Source organism: Nuphar pumila, chromosome 5 (genome assembly GCF_984573655.1).
Source record: "Nuphar pumila chromosome 5, dmNupPumi1.hap1.1, whole genome shotgun sequence".
Classification (NCBI taxonomy): domain Eukaryota; kingdom Viridiplantae; phylum Streptophyta; class Magnoliopsida; order Nymphaeales; family Nymphaeaceae; genus Nuphar; species Nuphar pumila.
In genome coordinates this window covers 55,999,834-56,023,336 of record NC_143253.1, presented here as the reverse complement: position 1 = coordinate 56,023,336, position 23,503 = coordinate 55,999,834, and the positions used below count along the sequence as shown (strand labels likewise).

The following is a 23,503-nucleotide window of genomic DNA, read 5'->3' as shown; positions in this document are numbered from 1 at the left end:
GCAGTATAGTGGGTATGTTACAGTACCTCACTTTTACCAGACCAGCTATCGTATATTATGTAAATTAAGTATCTTAGTTCATGCATGAACCGAAAACTGGTCACATGGATGGCGTCAAACGTATTCTTCGCTATCTAAAAGGCACGGTGGGTGATGGACTCACATATGTTCAGTCTTCATGTGGTACACCAAAACATGAGATATTGGCTTACACAGACGCAGACGGGGCAGGGGACCCAGATGAAAGGAGATCTGTTTCAGGGTACTGTGTTTTTATTGGAAAAAATCTTATCTCATGGAGCAGCAAAAAACAGAAGGTTGTGGCAAGATCTAGCACAGAAACTGAGTATAGATCTATGGCAGCTGCCAGAGCTGAAGTGACCTGGATTAGGCATCTACTTGCAGAGATGGGAGAGAATATCTCAAGTTCAAATCTTATGTGTGATAATAAAAGTGTCATACAAATTGCAATCAACCCTGTCCATCACAGTCGGACCAAGCATATCTAGATTGACCAACATTTCATCAGACAAAAGATAGCAGACAAAGAAATTGAACCAGTTTATGTGTCTTCATAAGACCAAGTTGCTGATGTGTTCACAAAAGGTCTCATAAGAAACCGTTTCTGGTATCTGAAGAACAAGTTGCACATGGTTTACTCCCATGCACAACTTGAGGGAGGGTATTAGAATATAAATGAAATTGGATCTGGATCCCTTATTGGATCCATATCCATATCGAGTTTTATAATGTTGAATGTTGTATTTTACTTTTCTTATACAGGGCATTTTTGTCCTTGTAAAAAGGTTGTAACCCTATTTAATATCACTAAAGTTTACCGCAGCCTATTGAATGAACGAGAGGCTGCTGATTCCCAAAAAGCACGAGTTCTCTTTACGAGTTCTCTTCTTCATCCCTTCCTATACTCTTCTAGATTTCCTCAACAACAAGATCTGTCAGTGGAAGGGCAGTTCTATGAAGGGTCAGACCCGTGTCCGTGATCATATATTATATTCCTTCATTAATGGCACATGTGTTATTATATTCTATTGTAAAAGGGTATTTTGGTACCCTAAAATCTTTGTAACAGAAATAACATATAATGAAAGGTTCAGCAGTCGATTCCTACACAAAGGAATCTGGTTTTCTCTGCAGCTCCTCTCTCTCTCTCTCTCTGTTCTTCACCCTTCACGCACGATAAACTCTGGTTTTATAAATCTAACACTACCTAGTGAAATGAAAGCAATAGGATATAGGTGGGTTTTTAAGGTCAAGACCAAGAGTGATGGATCTCTTGAAAGGTATAAATCTCGTCTAGTTGTCAAAGGATATAGTCAAAATATAGAATAGATTACGATGAAACTTTTGATCCTGTTGCGCGTATGGTCATTGTTAGGTGTCTTATTACCATTGTCTCAATTAAAAAATGAAACATATATCAAATGGATGTTAAAAATGTCTTTCTAAATGGTGACCTAAACGAAGAAGTCTATATGGATGTTCCTCCAGGTATGAATGATCCTAAAAGTAAAGTTTTTCATCTACGGAAAGATCTTTATAGTTTAAAACAAGCTCCCAAGGTTTGGTGTAATAGGTTTAATAACTTACCGATAGAAAATAGTTTTACTTCATGTTATACTGACACTGCCTTGTTTGTCAAGAAATCCAACGCAGGAATTGTGATTTTATTATTATATGTTGATGATATGCTAATTACAAGTGACGATGCTAAAGGGATTAAGAGTATCAAGTTTATATTAGAAGAAAAATTTGAAATGTCCGACTTAGGATTTTTGGCATACTTTTTAGGCATAGAAGTTACCTACTCTCACAGGAGTTATTTCTTATCTCAAACTAAACTTGCATTTGAGATTACTGACAAGTCAAGAATTACAGACGATAAAATTTATGAAACCCCTTAAGTGGTAGGAACAAAGTTAAAGATTGATGACGAGATTCTTCTAAAAGATCTCACTTCATACAAACAACTTGTTGGATCTTTGATGTATCTTAGCATCACTAGACTTGATATTTCACATATTGTAAGTCAATTTCAGGCTTCCAGCATGCTCCTACATCAGTTCATATGAATGCAATTCTTCGAATTATCAGATATATAAAGGGATCCATAAATAACGGAGTATTTCTATCTTTATCTTCTAAGTTAAGTCTAATTGCTTATACTGACTCTGATTAGGGAGGTGGTCCAAATAATCGTCACTCTACCATTGGCTTTTGTGTGTTCTTAAGTGAATCATTAATTTATTATCATCTACTAAGACTAAATACTGAGCCAGAGCAACTACAACCATGGAGATTGTTTGGATTCGCCAGCTATTGAAAGATATGGAGGTTCATGTTCAAAGACCCACGAAGTTGTATTGTGATAACAAGAGTGCAATATATATTTACTAAGAATCACACTTTTCATGAGCCAACGAAGCATATCAAGATAGACAACCACTATGTCAGAGAAGAATATCTGAAAAAATTTATAGATCTACCTTATGTAACATTAGAATATCTACTGGCTGATTTTTTTACTAAAGCGCTCTGTTCTCCTAGATTTAATTTTCGTCTTGGCAAACTTTCGATCATTGCACCGTAAGTTTGAAGGGGGTGTTAAAATTATTATAGACTTTATGTGCACACACAGACACAGAGATATATATATATATATGTGTGTGTACATATTCTTTGTAAATATATATATATATATAGGTTATCTTTTGTATTTGCTTCTTTTTTTATTTTATTTTGTATCTTTTCTTTCTTTCTTTTTTTCTTTTTGAGGTTTGACCGGGTTGACCAGCCGTTGGAGCTGGCCACCCGCCCCCCCCCTTTTTTTATAAAATAGGGGATGAATCCCCTTGTATAATGTATGCTTTTTGTAAAGCTCTCTCTCTCAATAATATATTTTTCTTATGCCTTTATGCATTTGTGCCCATTTGTGAGTGTTATTTTGTGCCTTTGTGCACATATTTTTCGTTGTGAATATAGTGGGTTAATCAAGTCGCCTTTTGACTTTATCTTCTTGAAGATATTTTCACAATGTGCTTGTGTGTGTTTCTTCGAGAAGTGTGGCACAATCAAGCAGTAGTAAATTCAATACATCAAAATAAGACAGAATAAATGAATAATCAAAATTCTTCCTTCTTACACCAAGATAGAGACTAAATATCCCCTCTATTATGAACACAGATTAATTTGGTTACCAATCAAGGCAGGAACTTGTACATTACAAATGGTAGTAGCTTGTTAAATTATTTTACAAACATTTGTTTGCATATTTTTCCAGTTCTTTTCTTCTTTTTAATCTTTTCGGTATCAATTTAAGACTTCTTTTGCATGTCAGTTGGTTCTTGTCTATCACAATGAACTCGTAAGATGATTTTTGGATGTATCTGTTTCTGTTAAGCTAGCAACACCAGCACGATATACAGTGCAGATCAGCAAAGTGTAAGAAGAATTCAAATTTTGTTGCACTCACATGGTCTTAAAAGGAGAAAACCCAGTGATGTTTGGCATTAATGGCCTACAAGAATCCTCATGATTTAACAAATTTACCATTTGAACCAACACCCAGATGGCCTAGAAATTCTCATAAGGCAAATACAGATCAAACCAGGAGAACAGAAAATATCCAAGCAGGAAATGAGTGGTTTCTTACATTGATACATCATTCTCGACCAATTTTGATACAAAATATTAGCTTATTACAAATACCTGATATGCTGAGATAGTTCACTGGCAGGAATGAGCACTTCTGCAACACTCACATTATAATTGGGAACAAAAACAACCTGTAGAAGTTGAACCACTGATTACCCATGATGCAGATCAGAGAAGCAATTGATATATCTCATATAATCATAGATAATTAAAAAAACATCAAAAAAAATTGTAAGATGCATGATATGAAAGTTGGTAGCTGAAGATAGGGGTGGACATCAGACAGACCTGGCCCAAACAGACCTGCAGCCCATTAGGGGCAGATAGGCTGACACCTAAATCAAGACCTCAGGCATGGAATGTTCACTGTTACCTGTCCAGTTGCCAACCCCAGACTCCAGAGAGAGAGAGAGAGAGAAGATGATGATTGTGAAGAAGACAGTAGAAGAGGTCACTGTCGTAGGTCACCAAAGATGGCTGGTGGATGAGGTCAATTATTTACTGACAAACCCCCACCCCCTTTTATTTCATGCAATATGCCCTAATTCTTTTCCTCTAGAAAGTCCGAACATAAATTACACAATATTTATAATTATCACAATAGTATTACATTATTAGGGAAATAAATATTGCACAATCTGTTTATTAAGGTAATAGTTACCATTAAGGACCTGACAGAGCCCGGCTTAATGCCTAAACCAGATCAGAAACCTATCTGGTCAGGTTCGATGCAAAATTAATTGGAAAAAAGGCAGAACTCCTGCCCAAAATCAGTCAGTACTGTGTGGGTGTCCAGTAGCCTGTCGGGTACCTGACCCGACATCCACCCCTAGCTGCAGATAAAGCAGAACATAACAGATTCTGAAAACACTCCTTTGCACAGCTACTAGAAAATTTTCAAGTCAAAGAACTAGCAGAAACCTAGAAGGGGCTTAGTCCCCAAGACTGAAACGGGAAACTAAACTGAGTTTAGTGCCAACATAGCAAATATCCCCAAAATCCTACGGATCCCTTTTTTCCCACTCTTTTGTGTTTGTGATAAGATGATTTGTAGCACTGAAGGAGTACACTGGGTCAGAGATCAATAAGGAATAATTTTTAAGGGAGAAATACGCCATGTTTCAGCACAATTACAAAGAAATTGAGTTGTGAAATATAAATGTAAAGTTAAAACTAGGTTAACTGATAACTAGTTGGATGTCAAAGTTGCAAAATATTAACTGAATTAAGAATGCTTAGATTTTTTAAAATTTATTCTATATTTCATAAACTGAAGAGGTCATCTAAATGTTGAAGATATTTCACATCTAAAATATGAAACTTAATGAAATAACATGTGATGGCATTATATCACAGTAGAACTTGGCTAATCCTGTTGATTGCTCAGATTCATCCATAACATCTGCAGTTGCTAGTTACTACATTCGATGCACACCATACCTTCAGTAGATCACCAATATCAGGGTCATGATTTATAACAGCCCCAACATCAATTATCAGCTTTACTATCCTCTTTGCTTGCACATATGTGGCAAAAGCCTTTCCTCCAATTATGCACACCCGTGGAACAAACTCTGATTTCCTTTCTTCAGCACTCATCTCCTTCATTTTTTTATACCGGTAAACGATACCCAGGATGTTCAACAACTGTCTCTTATATTCATGGATGCGCTTCACCTAAAGGCAATAGTGGAATTATGCTAATGGTTTTAACTTGTAATAGAATGTGGAAATAAAAACACTTCAGGATGAGAGACTACCTGAATGTCAAACATTGCATCTGGGCTAATAGTGTATCCCGTCTTTTCTTTTAAAAATGACACTAGTTTCAATTTGTTGCTTCTTTTTGCTGCAATCCACTCCGCTTGGAGTTCTTCATTGTCAGAAAACTGGAAATACAAATTAAAAAAATGATTCCTTTTCAAGTCAAGATTCTTTATGGAATATCAGCAGTTGCACGGTAGCTTCAAAACTAAGAAACTTGCTATTGTATTAAACATACATGAAAAGAGGAAAACATGCCACACCAAATATATGGCTGAAATATATGCTTTTATGTATGTGTTGTCCTTTTCAGTATGCACATGGGGTTATTTGCACCCATGGCATATGCTTGTGCACGACACAAACCATTTTTCCATTAGATATATTAAGTTACTAATTCATGATCAATAAGTGAATGCAGACATGACATAAAAACAGAGAGACCATTCTGAAATATCACGTCCCAGTTTCTTTCAATTGAAAGAAACATCTAAGAATCTAAACAAGAACAGAAAGCATGGATCAAAAGAAAAAAAACTTTATAAACAGATTACCTTCCGGAGCTCAGCTAGCTTCTCAGTATTCAGTACCCAATCCTCTGTACCAAGCCATTTGGTTATTATTTCACCTAACTCTGGATTGCAGAACCGTATCCACCGCCTTGGAGTTACACCATTTGTCTTATTTTGGAACTTTTCAGGCCAGAGCTGCACACACAGAGATCACCTAAATGACAAGACATTTGAACTAGTGCAACATGCACCACTTAGAAGCTGAAATGAAGAAACAGGCAACAAACAAAAGGATGACCACTGGACATTAACCTTGTAGAAGTCATTCAAAACTTCATTTTCACAATGACACTGAATTTTATCAACACATTTATTTTCCATTAAAAAAAAGTATGATCACTGGTTACTAACCTTGTAGAAGTCATTGAAAACTTCATTTTTCACAATATTACTGTGAATTTCAGCAACTCCATTTACAGCATGTCCTGCAACAACACACAGATTTGCCATGCGAACTGTCTTTGGAAGTTGGACTTCTGGTATTTTAGCTTCCAATTCATCTTCCTCTTTTTCTTGTTTTGGTTCTTCATTGGTAACTTTCTTCTCAGAATTGTCTGGGACTTGGACTTCTGGTCTTTTAGCGTCTGATTTAATTTCCTCTTTTTGTTTTAGTTCTTCATTGGAAACTTTATTCTCAGAAGACTCAGCCTTTCCATCCACATCAACTGTACTTTCCTCAGTTTCCTCTTCTTCCACTTTGAGCTTGACAAACAATGGTGCAACTGATGCAGGCAAAGGAGAATTTTCTAGTATTCTCATTTCAGAAATTTTCTTCTTCAATAATTCAAGATCCTCTGTCCCATAGTCTGCAAGAATCTTCCCGACCAGCTGTATGACGTACACAGAATTAAATTACAAATCAAATCAAGAAACCATTCAAAAAAATATGTATGCAAGAACTAAGAATTGTATAGTCATAGTACCAACCTCCTCATCAATCTTTTCTATGATCTCAACATGTCTTGGGAGCAGCTTCTGCATGATATCTAAACTCCACTTCTCCAGTGCCTCAGGAAGAACAGTGTGGTTTGTGTAAGCAACAGTTCTGCCAACATCGTATAATTAAAAATATGACAATTATGTCAAATGCAGAAATAGCCATTTGTTAATATTATGTCAACAAGAGAACTTCATCTCTTGAACGCCAGATTGGACAGAAATCCCCCCTTGGATCACAGAACTAGCAGAAAACATCGAGCATATAAGGAAGAAACAATTATTATGCCACATGAACAACATTATATGTAGCAATACAAAGCAGGATTTATGCCTCCTCCAAATGCAATTTCCTGCATTTTGATGAAAAACCTAGAATATGAAGTAATCACACTTAGAAACAATGAAGTATTTTTAAGACCATTACATATCAGAAGAGAAATTAAAACTTTCACTTCTTTTTGCTATGACAAAAATAAAGAATATATACACTTGATGAGATGATACTGTTTCCGTCACTAATTTTGTGCTTACACCATGTAGTCCCAGTTGGACAAAGAACTAGACATAAAAACTACCCTACTGAATACGTGTTTTATCACTCAAATATAGCATTCTCCTGATTTTGGCATCTAACAAAGAAAAAGTTCAATGCTTTGCTAATGCAATAATAGAGGATCATTACACCCAGCTGTTGAGAGAGAGAGAGAGAACCTTTGCAAAATTTTCCAGGATTCCTCCCAGCTCATGCCCTTCACATCAATTAATATTCTGAGCAGCTCTGGAATGCATAATGTGGGGTGTGTGTCATTCATCTGAAGGGCAACCTTTGAAGGAAATTCTTCCCAGTTGACATCTCCAGATCTCCTCTCAAAACGAGCAATAATATCTTGAAGAGAAGCAGAACACAGGGTATATTGCTGCTTCAGCCGGAGAATCTTTCCCTCAATAGACTCATCCCCAGGATACAGGATATAGCAAATCTATTAACACAAAGAATATTACTTGTGACAGTTTCTTTCAAATATGAGAGAGAGCGAGAGAGTTCTCTAAAACAAGGTTGTAAAAAGTGTATCGTATTGACCGGGTCCAAAATAAGATACATATCATATTGTAAAAAATTGTAATTTTAGATAAAACATCCAAAAAATTCAAAATTCAAACAAAAATGAACTAGATAATGTCAATCATGATTATTATCATCTTCTTCTTCTTTCTTTTGCAAGAAATCTCCCCCAAATCACTCTCAAGCCCTTAATGAATGAGTATAAACTGGCCTCAAGGAGCTTTATATGTTAAAAAAAATCAAAATAAGTGCAACTTAAATTGCACTTATTGTGTATCATAAGATACGCCCCATATCGGAGTGTATCATAAGATACACCGGATGCAGGTCTGATACACACACGTATCAAGACATAGATGTATTGTATCATAACACCTCTTAGATACGATACTATTGTAGTGTATCGTATGATATGCTACAATACTTACAACTCTGCTCTAAAACATACTTTTGTGTGAAAGTTCTAATCAATGTTATTAAAAGCGTGCCTCAAGGCGCAAAAAGCGCGCCTCGCCTCAAGGAGAGGGCCTTTGTGCCTTGAGGCGCAAGCATAAAGCGCAAATGCCCCAAGGCGTGCGCCTCATACGCCTTGAAGCGCACGCTTCGGGGCAAGGCGCGCCTCAAGGTGAGGCGTCTACGCCTCGGATTTTTAATAATAGGGCCTGATAAATCAAGAATTCCGGCAAGTTTGATCGCTTACCCAAAGCCGGTGATCTTCGACAAGTCTGCGACGAGATACATTGTTATGTATGAGTATCAGACTGCTGATGGGAAGACTACCCATTTGTATATAAATGGCAACCGTTTAGAGGATCCAGTGCAGGAACAATGGGGAGGAGGAGAGTCAGTCCACGGTTGTCATCTCCGACTGTCGCGGCAATGTTGGCGATTCTGTCGACCGTGGAGGCGGCGTCGCCGAAGGCGAGCGACGAGAGGAGGGAGGTGGCAATTGCTGCACCTGTTGTTGTTTTCAAGCTGGTGGAGCTGGTTAAGGACTTGGGGAGGCTTTGGAGGGAGAGAGTTAGTCGGCGGCGACAATGGGGCTGGGAACCTGAGCTCTACTCGAGCCAGTTCAGACCGGCAGCTGCAACTGGGCTCGTCCAGAAAACCCCCCGAAGAGGGAGGTATGGTCGAAGAGCGGAGAAGGCACCCAAGCTCGGGGGCCTCCGGCCAGCCCCCTTCCACCTGGCCGGTGGCATCAACAGGTTTGTTGTTGCTGGCGCCGCCGGGGGGGGGGCAGAGGGGACAGAGAAGAAAACAGAAGATGAAAAGGAAAGGACGAGGACTCACCGAAGTCCGACGGGTGGCGATGCACGAAGGAGAGGCGGTGAGGAAGAACCCCGGTAAGGGGTTTTTCTAGAAAAAAATTTTGTGTGTGTGTGTGTGGGGGGGGGGGGGGGGGGGTCTGGTGGGTGCTGGATCCAGGTTGGGTTAAAGCACCCCAAGTTTGAGAGAGAGAGAGAGAGAGATTTCCGGTATTGCTGACAAGATGTATGACTAAAATTGTTTAATTTACATCCTTAACATACTCATCGTTCGTTACCAAGGCCAAGGGATCAGGCCCAGAGCCAATTCACACTATACATTTCTAGTTAAAGGAGGGCCTTAAATAACATAGGCAATCAAAGCTTTCCCTGTGCCACAAGATTTGCTCATGAGACCTATGTCCAAAATTTCTTCACCTTAGCCTCTGCTAGTTTTCTCCCTCAGGTGTGAAAATGTCTCATTTGATCATGTCATGTTACATAAGTTGAAGCAAAGGGTTTTACATGTAGATATGGAAACAGATCGGATTTGCTCTGTATCCAATTAAGTGTATATTTGGTAGAAAGTTTTGATCCAGTTCTAAAGCTAATCTGATAATGTAAGTTCTGATCCACATATATTCATATATCCATGTCTGGTAATAATTTGTCAGATTGGATTATGGATCCAACTTTGCACCATATCCATTTGAACCCCTAGAATCATTGGTCAGGCATTTGTGGACCGGACTTGAGCAGCACTCGACTTGGAATGACTATTAACCAGATCCAACTACCGATTGGAACATACGTGATACTGAGTCTGGACTATATGGGGCCTTGGGGAGCCCAATGTTGTCAGTCGATATGTATCGTATCTGCAAAAAATCGCTATGCATCACCCTGAATCAGCTATTTTTTAATAAATATAAAAAATATGAAAATTCAAAATTTTTATATTTTAAATATTATTTTAATAGTTTTAACACGTCATGTTATGTTTGACGCATAATATTTTTTATTATCTTTTGGCTGATACAAAATGATACACGAGATTTTGCCGTTTTTAACTTTTGTCACTATGCATTGGGGGAGCCAAAATGGATATTGGCTTCTATTTTTGGGGTTCTTTAAAGGAATGAAGTGTTGGTGCAGGAAAGATGCACCATGTTTTTCATGCATATTATTTTGTCACCAGTGAAATTATTGATTTTATGATGGTTGTTGCTTTATCAATAAAGCAATTTTTATTTATTTATAATTTTAAATATTTTTTATAGTTTTTTTTTTAATTTAAAAAAAAATTGAGGCTTACGCTTTACGCCTCGAGGCTTACGCCTCGCCTCAGATTTTGGTGGAGCGCCTCGCTACGCCTCAATGCTTTTCACAACACTGGTTCTAATATATGTATGGAAATTTAATAATCCACAACCAATTCTAAGACAATAAAAATAGCATGTTTACTTTGAATGATAAATATGGCCATTAGACAAATACGTGCTTATCTTTGTTAAAATAATATGTAATTCTTGATATACGTATATTTATAAATATGTGTATATCAGGAGCTTTTTGGTCATTTCATATATTGTACTTTAGAAAAGTCATTTAGTTTTTTATTTTTTGTTTTTTGAATTTTATGTAGCCATGTTGGACTGCCCCCCTTTTGTGAGAGCAAGTGAGGCTATATACTTCTTATTGTAAGCAAATGCTTGTGAAAGCATTTTGTGTGAATATATGAAATTCCTTTTTGACTTTAAGCCTTGTGCTATTTTGTGAAAGTGATGTTGGGTATCTCCTTCGTGAGATTGTTATTGGTCCAATAGTGACCATTTTTATCCGTGCACTTGTGTAGCCTTTCATTGGCATTGTAATAGTGCACTCTTGTTTTATTTCATGGTATCAAAGCTAAGGTCTTTGAAAAAACTTCCTTAGTGATCCTTTGTGTGGTGCCTTTCACGCTTGTGCTAGCCGTTTCTCTATTCAAATTTTTTGCAATTCAATATGAGAGAAAGAGATTCCGCCTCCGTCATCACATACAAGCTAAATGAGAACAACTATTTGATATGGGCGACGGCAATGAAAAATCACATCAAAAGCAAAAAGCTATAGGGCTTTATTAGTGGCTCCACTAATGAAGCCCAACTCAAATTGACTAGAAGAGAAGGACATCAAGTCAAAGTACTATCCGAAGAAGAAAAGGAAAAGGCTTTACAGGAATACTAATATAAGTTGAAAGATTGGAAAGCAAGTAACGCTCAAATCCTCTCATGATTTATGAATACCATAAAATTTAAGATTGCCACCAACATCATCAAATTCAAGAAGGCATGTGATACATGGATCTTCTTAAAAAACTTTTTCATTCAAAAGGATATGACTAGACTATATTACCTTCAAGACAAGGTACCTAATGCTAAACATGGAGACAAAAGTGTGAAAGATTTCTATGGAGTTTTGTCTCCCATTTGGGACGAATTAGCCATGTTAGAACCTAAATGGAAAGGTTCGGCTATTGAAATGAGAAAAGCTCAAATAGAAAGATAATCTTCTCTTTCCTTTATTGCCTCCGGCCAAAATTTGAACAAGTTAGGTCATCTTTACTTTATAGGACCTTAATTCCTTTTATAAGTGATGCGCTTGCGCAAATTTACCAAGAGAAAACAAGACTTGGCATGCACAAGTCAAATGATGAGGTTCTTGCTATGGCAAGACCCGGACACTTTGTAAAAATATATAAACCCCCTCATTTTGAAAAGAAAAACAATAGGGAAGGACATCATGGAGGATACAATGGTAGATATAAGGGCAAAATCATTTGTCTATCATTGTAAGGAACCAGGACACATAAGACTGGATTGCCCCAAATTCAAGAAGGTAGCCGCTCTAAGTGAAGAAACTCAAGATATCAAGATATCAAGAAAGAAAGCAATTTCAATTATTTGACAATTACTCAAATAGCGGAAGTTGTTTCACACATCCTTAAGGCTACTCCTTCTACATATGGTGCCGCCATCTCTTCCTCCTCTCCACCAGGTAAGTCTACTTGGATTTTAAATTCAGAAGCTTCTTTTCATATGACATATAATGAATATCTACTATCCGATTGCACCAATTCATACTTTTCATGTGTGTCAATTGCCGATGACACTTCTTTAAAAGTCAAAAGTATAGAAAATCTTAAAGACATTTCAAAAAAAAATATTCAAACGTAAGGGTTATTCCAAAATCAGATTTAAACATTTTTTTAGTTTCTCAAATTTTCGATAATGGGTGTAAAGTCTTCTTCTCATCTAAGGCTTGTTGGGTGTAGGATCTAGTCAGGAAAGTTGATTGGGCAAGGCCATAGAAGAGGAGATCTCTATTATATGGACTTTTTATGTAATCATGTCAAAGATATGGATTTAGATCTTTGGCATAAAAAATTAGGACATCCAAGTCTATCCAAATTATTTCATTTTTCATTTTTAAAAAAAAAATTGTAAAGATAAAGATTTTGTATGTGAAGATTATATACTTGGAAAAATGCAAATGATACCTTTTGGATCAAGAACTTCCTCATCTAGTGAACTCTTTGAATTTGTGTACTCGGGTGTATGGGGTCCCGCTCCTGTTACGCTAAAGAGAGGATATTCATATTATGTTACATTCATAGATGATTTTAGTAGACATACTTGGATTTTCTTCCTCAAGCTTAAATCAGAAGTTTTTTCGTCTTTTAAAAATTATCATAACCTTATTATAAACCAATTTAAAACAAATATTAAAGTCTTTCGCTCCGACCCAGGGAGAGAGTTTCTCTCAAAAAAATTTCAATCATATCTAAAAACTCATGGAATTTTACACCAACGATCTTATCCAAGAACTTCTCAACAAAATGGTATTTTGGAAAGAATGCATTGTCACATTATTGAGATGGCTAGAACCCTTATTATTTCATAGAATATTCCAATAACAATTTTGGGTCGAAGTTGCACTTACCGCAGTATATTTAATAAATTGAATGCCTTCTCAAGTCTTGAAAAACAAATCTCCGATTGAAAAACTTTTTAAAATTTATCCTGACTTGAAAAGACTAAGGGTATTTGGATGTAAGTATTTTGTGCTCCTTGAAAAATATAACAAACTCTCTCCCAAAGCTATAAAATGTGTCTTTCTTGGATATGCCGAGAATCAAAAAGGTTATTGATGCTATGATCAAACAAATAACAAACTTTATGTGTCCAAAATGTCACTTTTCTTGAAAAAGAAAAGTGAGTTTATTTTGAAAAATCGAAAGAAGAAGCGAGTATGCCTTTTTATTTGATTTATTACCTAAATCAAAAAATAAAATTGTTAATGACCTTGAAAATGTAGAATCTATTAATGACTCTAGTGAAGAAAGTGAACCATCCCAAAATCTCTCACAGTATTCTAGACGAAGTAATGGAGAGCATCCATGTACCTTTGAAAGATATAATCAATCAACAAATATTGAGAAAACTAGTGTTAGGAGATCTGAACGAATCCATAGGCCTCCAACTAGATTTGTATCATATAAATCTTTTACTCCAAACTATAGAGCTTACCTTCTAGCTATCCATTTATATCATAAACCATCTAACTATAACGAAGCTAAAAACATAGACGAGTGGGTAGAAGCCATGAAGATAGAATTAGATGCACTACATAAAGCTCATACCTATACAATTCAACATATTCCCAATGGAAAGAAGACTATAGGATATAGATGGGTCTTTAAAATCAAAACAAAAGGTGATGGGTCCCTAAAAAGGTATAAAGCATAATTAGTTGCAAAAGAATACTTCCAAGAATATGTAATAGATTATGAGGAGACATTTGCTCCAGTAGCTCGTATGACTACAGTTAGAACTTTAGTTACAGTAGCGTCCATTAGAAAATGGTCTATTTATCAATTAGATGTTAAAAATGCATTCCTAAATAAAAATTTAAATGAAAAAGTATAGATGGATCCTCCTTCCGGTTTGACTATTGAAAAGGGTATGGTTCTTCAACTTCAAAAGGCTTTGTATGGGATTAAGCAAGCCCCTAAAGCATTGTATGATCGGTTTAGTAATACTATATTGAACTAAATCATGTTACAGTGACACTGCTTTGTTTGTAAGATCTACAGTTACTTCACTTATTATTATTCTTTTGTATGTTGATGATATGATCATCACTGGCAATGATCAAAAGGAAATTAAAAAAATTAAAGTTATGCTTAAAAGGTATTTTAACATGACTGACCTTGGTTTTTTGAGATATTTTCTAGGAATTGAAGTGGCTTACTCGCCAAGGGGATACATTTTTTCTCAAATCAAGTTTGCAGGAGATATTGTTACATGTTCGGGAATCACAGACACAAAGTGTTCAAACACACCTGAGATGATAAATGCAAAAAATAAGAGTTGAAGATAAAGTACTATTAGATGATCCAACTCCCTATTGGCAACTTATCGGATAGCTAATGTATCTTTCTATTTCTAGACCTGACATCGCGCATGTTGGATACAATACCAACGAATTTCAACATGCGAGTGCAAGAAACATGTTAGTCACAGCAGTTCACATGAGTGTCATATTGAGAATAGTTAGATACATCTTCCTCATCTTTAAATCTTATTGCTTATACTGATTCTGATTGGGGAGGAAACCCCAATAACCGTCACTCAACTATTGGTTTTTGTATCTTTTTAGGTGATTCCCTTATCTCTTAGGGATGCAAGAAACAACAAAATAATGTCTTTATCCTCCACTGAAACTGAGTATAAGGCAATGGCTACAACAACCACCAAAGTTGTGTGAATGCGAGCATTACTTACAGATATGAGAGTTGATATTTCAAAGCCTTCAAAATTATGCTACGACAACAAAAGTCTCATATGTATTGCCAGCAATCATACCTTTCACAAGTGAACAAAACATATTGAAATGGATTGTCACTACGTTCGTGAAGAGTATTTGAAGGGAACAACTATCTTACCCTATGTTTAGTGTGATATCTCCTTCGTGAGATTGTTATTGGTCCATTAGTGACCATTTTTATTTGTGCACTTGTGTAGCCTTCGTTGGCATTGTAATAGTGCACTCTTGTTTCATTTCAATTTTTAGTGTCTACTCAAGCTGCAACTAAGCTATAAAATAGTAGATTTCACAGATACATACAGCAGTAAAAGACAGCTAAAATCTTGAACATTTTACTAAAAAATATCAGGTAAAGTCTAATCAGAATGACAACTAAACCCCAAACCTCACAAAAACAGTGGATCATTAGGTATCAATCATGAAAAGGGAAAAATATTTCTGAGACAAAGTGTGAAAAAATAAAAACTAAATGCTTGAAATAAGTATGTAAGCAGAAAAATTAAAAATGACAAAGACCTTTTCAGCATTAGTCTGGGCCTCAATTCCCTTGGAATGTTCTCCAGCATTGAAAGCTTGCAAATCAAAATCTTGGGCTGGCACTTTTGTAGACCACAAGCGGAGGTTGATTGTGGTTTTAGTTTTGTATCCTGGTATAGGAACATCATAAGCAACAGCAGTAATATCTTCTCCTCCAACCCAACGTTTCCTCCCATCCAAACCCTCGACAACTTTGCCATAGAACTTTACAGGATAGGTAACATCATGTCTTACAATTTCCCAGGGATTTCCCATCTGCAAGGCAAGTGCTCTATTATCAGTGCACAAAAGCTTCAGTGTTGCCATATTTGCAAATAAACATAACTCAAATTGCAACAGGAATGTATGCAGCAAGTTGTGAAAAACTTCCAGTGTTAGCAATTAACAAGAGTAATTAATCCTGGAACCAAAACTGTGTCAAGTCATGTCCATAGGGGTGTACCTCAAGCCAACTTTCTGCAACCTCCACTTGACCATCTTTTGATATGAGCTGCCGAAACAAACCATATTTATACCTAAGGCCATAGCCCCATGCTGGGTAATCCATTGATGCTAGAGAATCCAAGAAGCATGAAGCTAACCGCCCAAGGCCTCCATTTCCAAGTGCAGCATCCGGTTCCTGTCGATTGACAAGCATAATTGTTAGTTTGCGATTGAGCACACACGATAGCGTAGATGGGCAGGATGACTCCAAGTGGGGGTGTCAACAGGTCGGGTTTGGTTCAGACCCAGGTGGAACCAGACCTGGCCCCAATTTTCGGGTATGGTATCGGGTCTGGATCCAGGTCTAATCAGACTCACCATAAGAGAAACCATACCCGGACCCGATAAGAACTACATGAACCAGACCCGGTAAAATACTATTTTTTAGCATTTTTACATTGAAAATTGCGGGTCTTAATCGGAACTCGGGTCGGGCCAGGGCCTGATATAAATTTTTGCAAACTATACCCGGATCCATGTATTAATCGGACCTTCGGGTCCGGACCCGGGTCTTAATCAGGTCTTATTATTTATCACCATACCTGGACTCTAAAGGGTTTGGTACATGTGAGGTCCAGGTAAACCCAACCCATTGACACCCCTAACTCCAAGTAATGCAGGAAAAGGAACCCAGTGACACAAAATGAACAACTTATATAAGCAAATTGATTTGAATAAGAAACTAAACACAATAGAAGACATGAAAAGCAATTGCCTTTATATGGTGCTATCATATCACCAACAGACAAATTATGTTTTGAAAGGAGATAGTATAGCAAATCAGGAGTAGGCACATGAATCACACCTGCGATATGTTTATGGGTGTAACCTGGTTGGGTTTGGATCAGGTCTTATTAGATCCGATTCTGAATTGGGTCTCAAATTAAGACCCAAACCCTACCCAATCTAATTCAGGTTCAAGTACAGCTGGAAATTGTGGACCCATATGGGTTAACGGGTCCGGGTACGTATCGAGTCGGGTCTTTAATAGACTTGTTTTGATTCGGGTATGGCTAAAAAAAAAGTAGATCCATATAGGTTAACGTGTTCGAATATGATCGGTTTGGGTCGTAACGGGGTCTTGATATGATTGGTATTCTAGACCTAATTTTTTATGACAAGGAACCCTTGCTGAGAACCGGGTCATTTAATAGTCCTTACCCCGATTGGGGTCACCGACACCCAAGCCCTCACGAGTCCGCCAATTAAAGGCACTAAAAAATATATAAATTAATGAAATTAATTATTCATTAAGAAGATTATTGCTAACAAATGAGAAGTTTATCAACTATTCTAAATAATGTCAAATTTTAAATATGAAAAGAATATTTCCATACCAACCAATCATTTCAAGTTGAAATAAAAAGACATCAATGATATATCATATTCAAAATGCATCAGATTCAATGAGTTCTTGAGTATTATTCTTTGTGATTGGGATTCACTTCAAGCCAACAATTTCTACACAAGAAGGGCGATAGGAAGTATCTACAAAAAAGTGAATTAAAATTTTGATCACTAAAAGGTAATGCATATTAATTCTAAGTTTCTCAACATCTTTAAATATTCAATTGATTATATAACATAATATTTACCAATTATTCTAGTTATTTCCTGGCACTAGCAATTATAAAATAGAATTGGATACATAATCTGTTCGGATTCGGGTCGGTTCAGGTATGAAGCGGGTTCGGGTTGGTTCAAGAATAAAACGGGTTGGGGTACATAATCAAGTCAGTTTGGTTTTACAATATGGAGAACCAATCAGGTCGGATATACAAAGTGGATCGAGTCCAAACGGGTTCAGGTCTTCATTTGCAATACCCAAGACCTGACCCATTTTCATTATGGGTCTATATTTTGGACCTGACCCAAACCCATGGGTCCACTAAAATCAGGTCGGGTCAGGTATAATCGGTTCAGAAGGTCGGGTTAAATCAGGTATACCCAACCCAGTTACACCCCTAGATATGTTATAACAATGAACAACATCAATGCTAAGGGCACATTTGCAATGCCCTGTGGTTCTTGGATTTTCTCAGGTTCCTATGACTGCAAATCCCAATCACATCATTTCTCATATCTCACTAAACATTTGCAATGCAAGTTGTAATTGTGATTGTCACTTGAGAACGCTTCTCCATTAAATGCTGTGAAAGTTGGACGCAAGACTGACCTTGTGATCAACAATAACAGCTTTTGGATTCTCAGCTGTGATTGATCACCCCACCTGTGACCGAAGCAAATGTGCCCCAAGTGACAATTTCAGAACTTCTAAGAACAAATTGACAATTTTTTAACAACTTTTATACAGCATTTTCCACCTCTATTAGACAAGCCTAGTAAAAGTTTAACTATCAAATATTCATGTTATTTCAAGGCAGAAGCTTCAAAAGCTGAAACAGCCACCCACTACTACCGATGCTAGATATTCCTCATAAAACCACATAGAGTCCGCTTCAGCCGGAAACAACAATAATCACAACAAAAAGGGAAAAAAGAATCTGACCTGTTCTGCAATACTTTCCAGATCATGGCCAAGCTTTTTAAGGGCTTCTGCATAAGTACCAGTGAGCTCTAAGTTCCCTAAAGCATTCAAAAGTGCTCTACCCTGCTTAATTGAAAAAACAATGCAATAAAGTGAACCACAGCCACCACCAAGTGATTTCATCAATCAAAACTAAAAACTGGGGGATTACAATCACCTGCAGAAATTCCATGGATAAATAGTATGCCTGTTTCACATTTATCTTCTCATAATACTCATATGTCTCGTTCCAGTTTCTGATAAGAGCATCACAAACACTTTGTGCAGTTGCTAGATACGCTTTGGGTAGGCTAAAATGATTCGGGGAGAATGAAGGTGTGAATTCCGCATGAAATTGAATATTTGATACAACAGAAGTGGAATCAAGTGGGGAGGAAGTTACGACAACTGGAATGCCTGCATCGTGATTGTAATGATCAACACAGTTAAAAGTTGTAAGTGTCAGCATACACCTCAAAGATGTAAAATACACATTCTTCTAGTTTTTATTTGGTACATACTCTCTCTCTCTCTCTCTCTCTCTCTCTCTCTCTCTATATATATATATATATATATATATATATATATATATATATATATATATATATAGGAATTAGGTTTACTACCCTCGGAGGTTTCAAACCATCTAGTGGACAACTCTAAATTTTTCAATTTTTGTTTGCTTTTTTTGCACATCTGACCCTCCAGATGTGATTTACATGTTTGGTTTAGTAGAAACTAGCCACTGGATTATGTCTCTTAGATGTGTATGTCAGAATTTTCAGGGGTGAAAAATCAGCAGCCTACAATGTACCGACTTTTCAACCCTCAAAAACTTGAATTTTTACCTCAAAAAATATAATATTCCTACTATTTTGATCATGCTAAATGCATCCATGTGGTCAAAATTAGTCAAAATAACCTCCTCCTATGAGTTTCATCTAGGGGGTTTGGAACTCACAAGGGTAGCAAATGTTATCCATAATATAAATAAATAAATAAAAATATATATATCAAAGATAGAGGGTGTCAGGTTAGTATTTTAATATATGAGACAAAATTAATATACCACTAGTAATCCATTTTATAATTCCTTCTTTAATGACCCAAATAGAACCATGAAGATGAAGCTACCAAGATAGTATTTCAGAGAAAATTAATAAAATAAATCATAAAAAACCATTTTAATGGAAAAATAAAGCTTAAATGTACATTTATAAAGTAGACTTGCACGCAGAATTATCAATGTTGGTATTGGTGCTACCAAGCATGGCATGGTTACAAGCCAAATGTAAGGCGTGGTCACAGTGTGTAATCATCTTGGTAATCACTGAGCAATATGTTGCACCCAAATGTTATCAGTGTCAGTAAAGGGCATGTAAGTAAATACAATCAGGCAATTGGCATGTCCTTCAATCCCAGATTGGAAATGCAGATGCTCATGAGATGTCTATACATGTGCATTCAAGCACATGGTTCTGTTGGAGCGTGCATGTGTGTCTTTGCTAGTGCATTCAAATGTTTTTCCCCGAAACAGCCAGTATGATCACCAAAAATTCAAACAGAAGAAACATTGTCCCAAGAAATCACCAAAAAGGAACACAGATGAGATTCCTTGAGCATCTTAACCAAATCTGGGAGAGTTTCACTGTGTTATCCTACAGGTCTCGGCCTCTCAGGCTCAAAACCTCAAAAACTGGCTACTATCCCCAGATTGTGGGGAAACAAAATAAGAAACCCCACAAGGATATCAGAAAACACCGCACAGTCTCATCCTTGATGTGCATAAGAGTGCAAAGTTTGAAATCATCAAATTCTATAGTTGATATGATAAAAAAAGTAGCAGCTTCATGGGTTAAATAAAGTGTGGTTTTTTTTTCACAATCAGTTTAGCGACAAAAGGACATTCATTTTGTCAAAGATATGTTACTGGTGAGAGATGCTAAAAAGGCAAAAATATCTTACAGCTGATAAATATGTGTTGTAGTAGTAGAATAGGAACTAAATTATTTAGAAACTACCAAAATGAGCAAAAACTATATCATAGGCTAATGCATGCACAACTGTCCCAGTAAGCTCTCCAAGACCTGCTTCAGAAAATCTGTAAAACGTATCCAACATAACCCTACTGAATCTTCCGGAGGTTATTTAGAATTTGACAGAGACGCGTATATGCTAAATAAGCAGAAAACCACCTACGGTACAAGACCAGCAAAATGCTACATTAATGTAGAAAGTTAGAAACCCCATAATGCTGAAAACTGAAAATAATTAAATAAAAATCTAAGATAGAATTCTGAAAATATCAACGTTGAACCAAACCGCAGAGCACGAACGCAAGTAACAAAATAAATATGCAGGCATATTTCACAGTCAGAGAATACAAACATAATGTTATAACAATCAACTATCACTCTTCATCAAAATTTCAGCCTTCTTATTTGAATTTTCAATCAAAGCACCAAGCATCAAATACAGACATTAGCAGATCAATTGAAGACCCGTGGTAAAAAAGAGATCCATATTTTTATGTAATTAACACATTCAAAAATCAGAAGGTATGGTATCAGGACCATTACCAAAACCAAAAGTATAGAAACATCATTACAAAACCGTCATTCCAACCACGATCTTTCAATTTGATTTGAAGAGGATGACTAAACGACGAAACCAAGAGTAAAATTATATTACAAAGAACCATAAATTAAAAAAAAGACACAAAATACATAAATAAATAAATAAGCCCGTAAAAGTCAAAGATCGCTTCAAAAAACATCGAATGCGATTGAATATACTAAAACTCAAGCATGTTCACCCAAAGTTACGGTTATCTATCTAAAAATCTCCGAAAAAAATGGTAACGAGCACGTAATGTACCGGAGTAGAACAACAGAAACCATAACCCGCAAGGATACTAAAAAAAGCAGCAAATTTCGAACTCAGAACCCTCAGCCGAACGCTCAAATTCCCCAATTTTTCAACAAATCACAGAAATTCAAGCACCGATCAATGAAGGAACCAAACGCTTTCCGAATTCACAAGACACGCCGATAAAACACGTGAAATAGAGCACAGATTCAACGAAACCATGCAGAGAAAGCACCAAACCTTCGACCGTTAGCGTATCCTCCACCCTCTGGTCGCTCGCAACGTTCCGAATAGCCCGGAGCCTCCTGGACCGCCGGGTTCTCCGGTTATTGCATGATAGAAGTTTCCTATTTGGAATCCCCGAACTCAGATCGCCGATTCCGAGCAGAGACCTACCAAAGCTAAGGCTTTTGGATACGTTCCTTGAGGTTAGAGTCTGCGAGGAGAGAGGGAATGAAGACGAAGACATTGCCTACAAAGAGAAAAGAGGACACGTTCCTTCTTCCTTCTTCCTTCTTCCTCCTGAAAACACAGAGAGGAGCGTAAGAGTGTGCCTGGAAGTGAGATCATGGGGGGACTATTTATAAGGAGAAAAATGACCGAAATATTCCTGGATTCTCAGTCAATGACGTTAAAGTCGTTTGACTCCAGTTTTTAACGAAAATGCCCTAAGTTTGTGCCGCTTTATTGGGGCTGAGATTTGGGCAATTTTTTTACTTAAGAAAAGCTGTATGGAGCTTTTGCGCCATTTCACCATAAACAATCTGGACGACTGCGACTGCCCTTTGCTTCTGATTAAGTAAATGCCCCAGTGATTTACTAATATTAACGAGAATGCTCATCTCCGGAAACGAAGTTATTTTCTTATTTTAATCCCATCAAAATCAGCTTTTTACAAATTGGTCCTTTGATTATAGTCATTTTTGCAAAATAGTTCCCACCTTTTGCCATCTTGTACACTATGAGCCGGGTTTGGGTCAAAGTCTTCAAACCCGAGCTCTTTAATAATCGGGGCAAAGCCGGACCGGTTAATAAATGAACGAGACCATCTTCAGGTTGGCCGCAGTTAAAGTCTGGCGGGCCGAGCTCTAATCGGGCTTAGGCAGGGCGGGCCTGATGCCCACCCCTACTTGTAAATTGATCTTCACAAGTGAGGACTGATTTGGCAAAATAGCATAAGTTAGGGACTATTTTACAAATAAGCTATAAAGAAAGGACCAATTTGCAAAAAAAAAAAAAAATTTGCAAAAAACATGACCAATTGAGCGTGTTTGGACAGTTTCCAAACAGAGCCACCCGCATTGTTGTTAAAGGGGATGCTTATTTCAACTAGTCATTTTCTCACATGGCAGGAAATGAACGTTCCCATGAGAAAGAGGTGACAAGGCCTGCTCATTAAATGCAAAAAACCTAATCTTTTAAGAAAAGATGGTCACAACTCCCTCCATGGCAAAGCACTTTCTCTGGTGAGGACCCCTTTCATGGGTGCGTATCGTTGGTGACTCAACCCCGATCAAATGAAGTCCATGGCGATCAAGATCAAACGATTAGAGCCGTCAGATGGATTGTTAAGAAAACTAAAATGAGAGAGTCATTAGGGATGGGGGAGAACTTGCCAAATTGCGTGGCAAAAAAAGAAGGCACCGAGGGGTCTGTTGTAATTAACAATAAATTTTGAGGGTAGTTTTGTAAAGCGTGAATCTGATTTGCAGCCAATCACGAGGGTCGACTTCACGACACGGGAGAGTGATGGATGCATTGCAGGTGGGGCCCGCTGAGGTGTGCTCTAGCGGTCCTAAAATAAGCGAGGGAAACGAGAATAAAAAAAAATTAAAGAAAAGGTCAATAAAGCTTTCCATCTTTTAGGACAGCTTTGCGGACGTTTTCTTGTTTTTGTTGGTGGGAGCCTGGGAGGATTCCAACTCGGATGAACCTGACAAATAGTACCTTCAGTTGTTTTTTTTTT

General features: G+C 37.1%; 1 protein-coding gene across 1 annotated transcript in view; it reads right to left on the bottom strand.

Annotated features, from left to right (window-relative positions):
- The window catches only part of LOC149837644 (alpha-1,4 glucan phosphorylase L isozyme, chloroplastic/amyloplastic-like), a 37,771-nt gene extending 15,677 nt beyond the window's left edge, over positions 1–22,094 (bottom strand). Inside the window, exons 1-12 of the mRNA XM_090006167.1 lie at positions 21,778–22,094; positions 18,848–19,086; positions 18,652–18,753; positions 16,102–16,278; positions 15,639–15,914; positions 7,659–7,927; positions 6,936–7,053; positions 6,360–6,836; positions 5,991–6,143; positions 5,433–5,561; positions 5,113–5,349; positions 3,727–3,803 (exon numbers count right to left, since the gene is read on the bottom strand). Of these exons, the coding sequence (XP_089862293.1) occupies positions 3,727–3,803; positions 5,113–5,349; positions 5,433–5,561; positions 5,991–6,143; positions 6,360–6,836; positions 6,936–7,053; positions 7,659–7,927; positions 15,639–15,914; positions 16,102–16,278; positions 18,652–18,753; positions 18,848–19,086; positions 21,778–22,006 (2,483 nt within the window). The 5' untranslated portion in view covers positions 22,007–22,094. The remainder of the gene's footprint in view (positions 1–3,726; positions 3,804–5,112; positions 5,350–5,432; positions 5,562–5,990; positions 6,144–6,359; positions 6,837–6,935; positions 7,054–7,658; positions 7,928–15,638; positions 15,915–16,101; positions 16,279–18,651; positions 18,754–18,847; positions 19,087–21,777) is intronic.
- Positions 22,095–23,503: the final 1,409 nt, after the last annotated feature.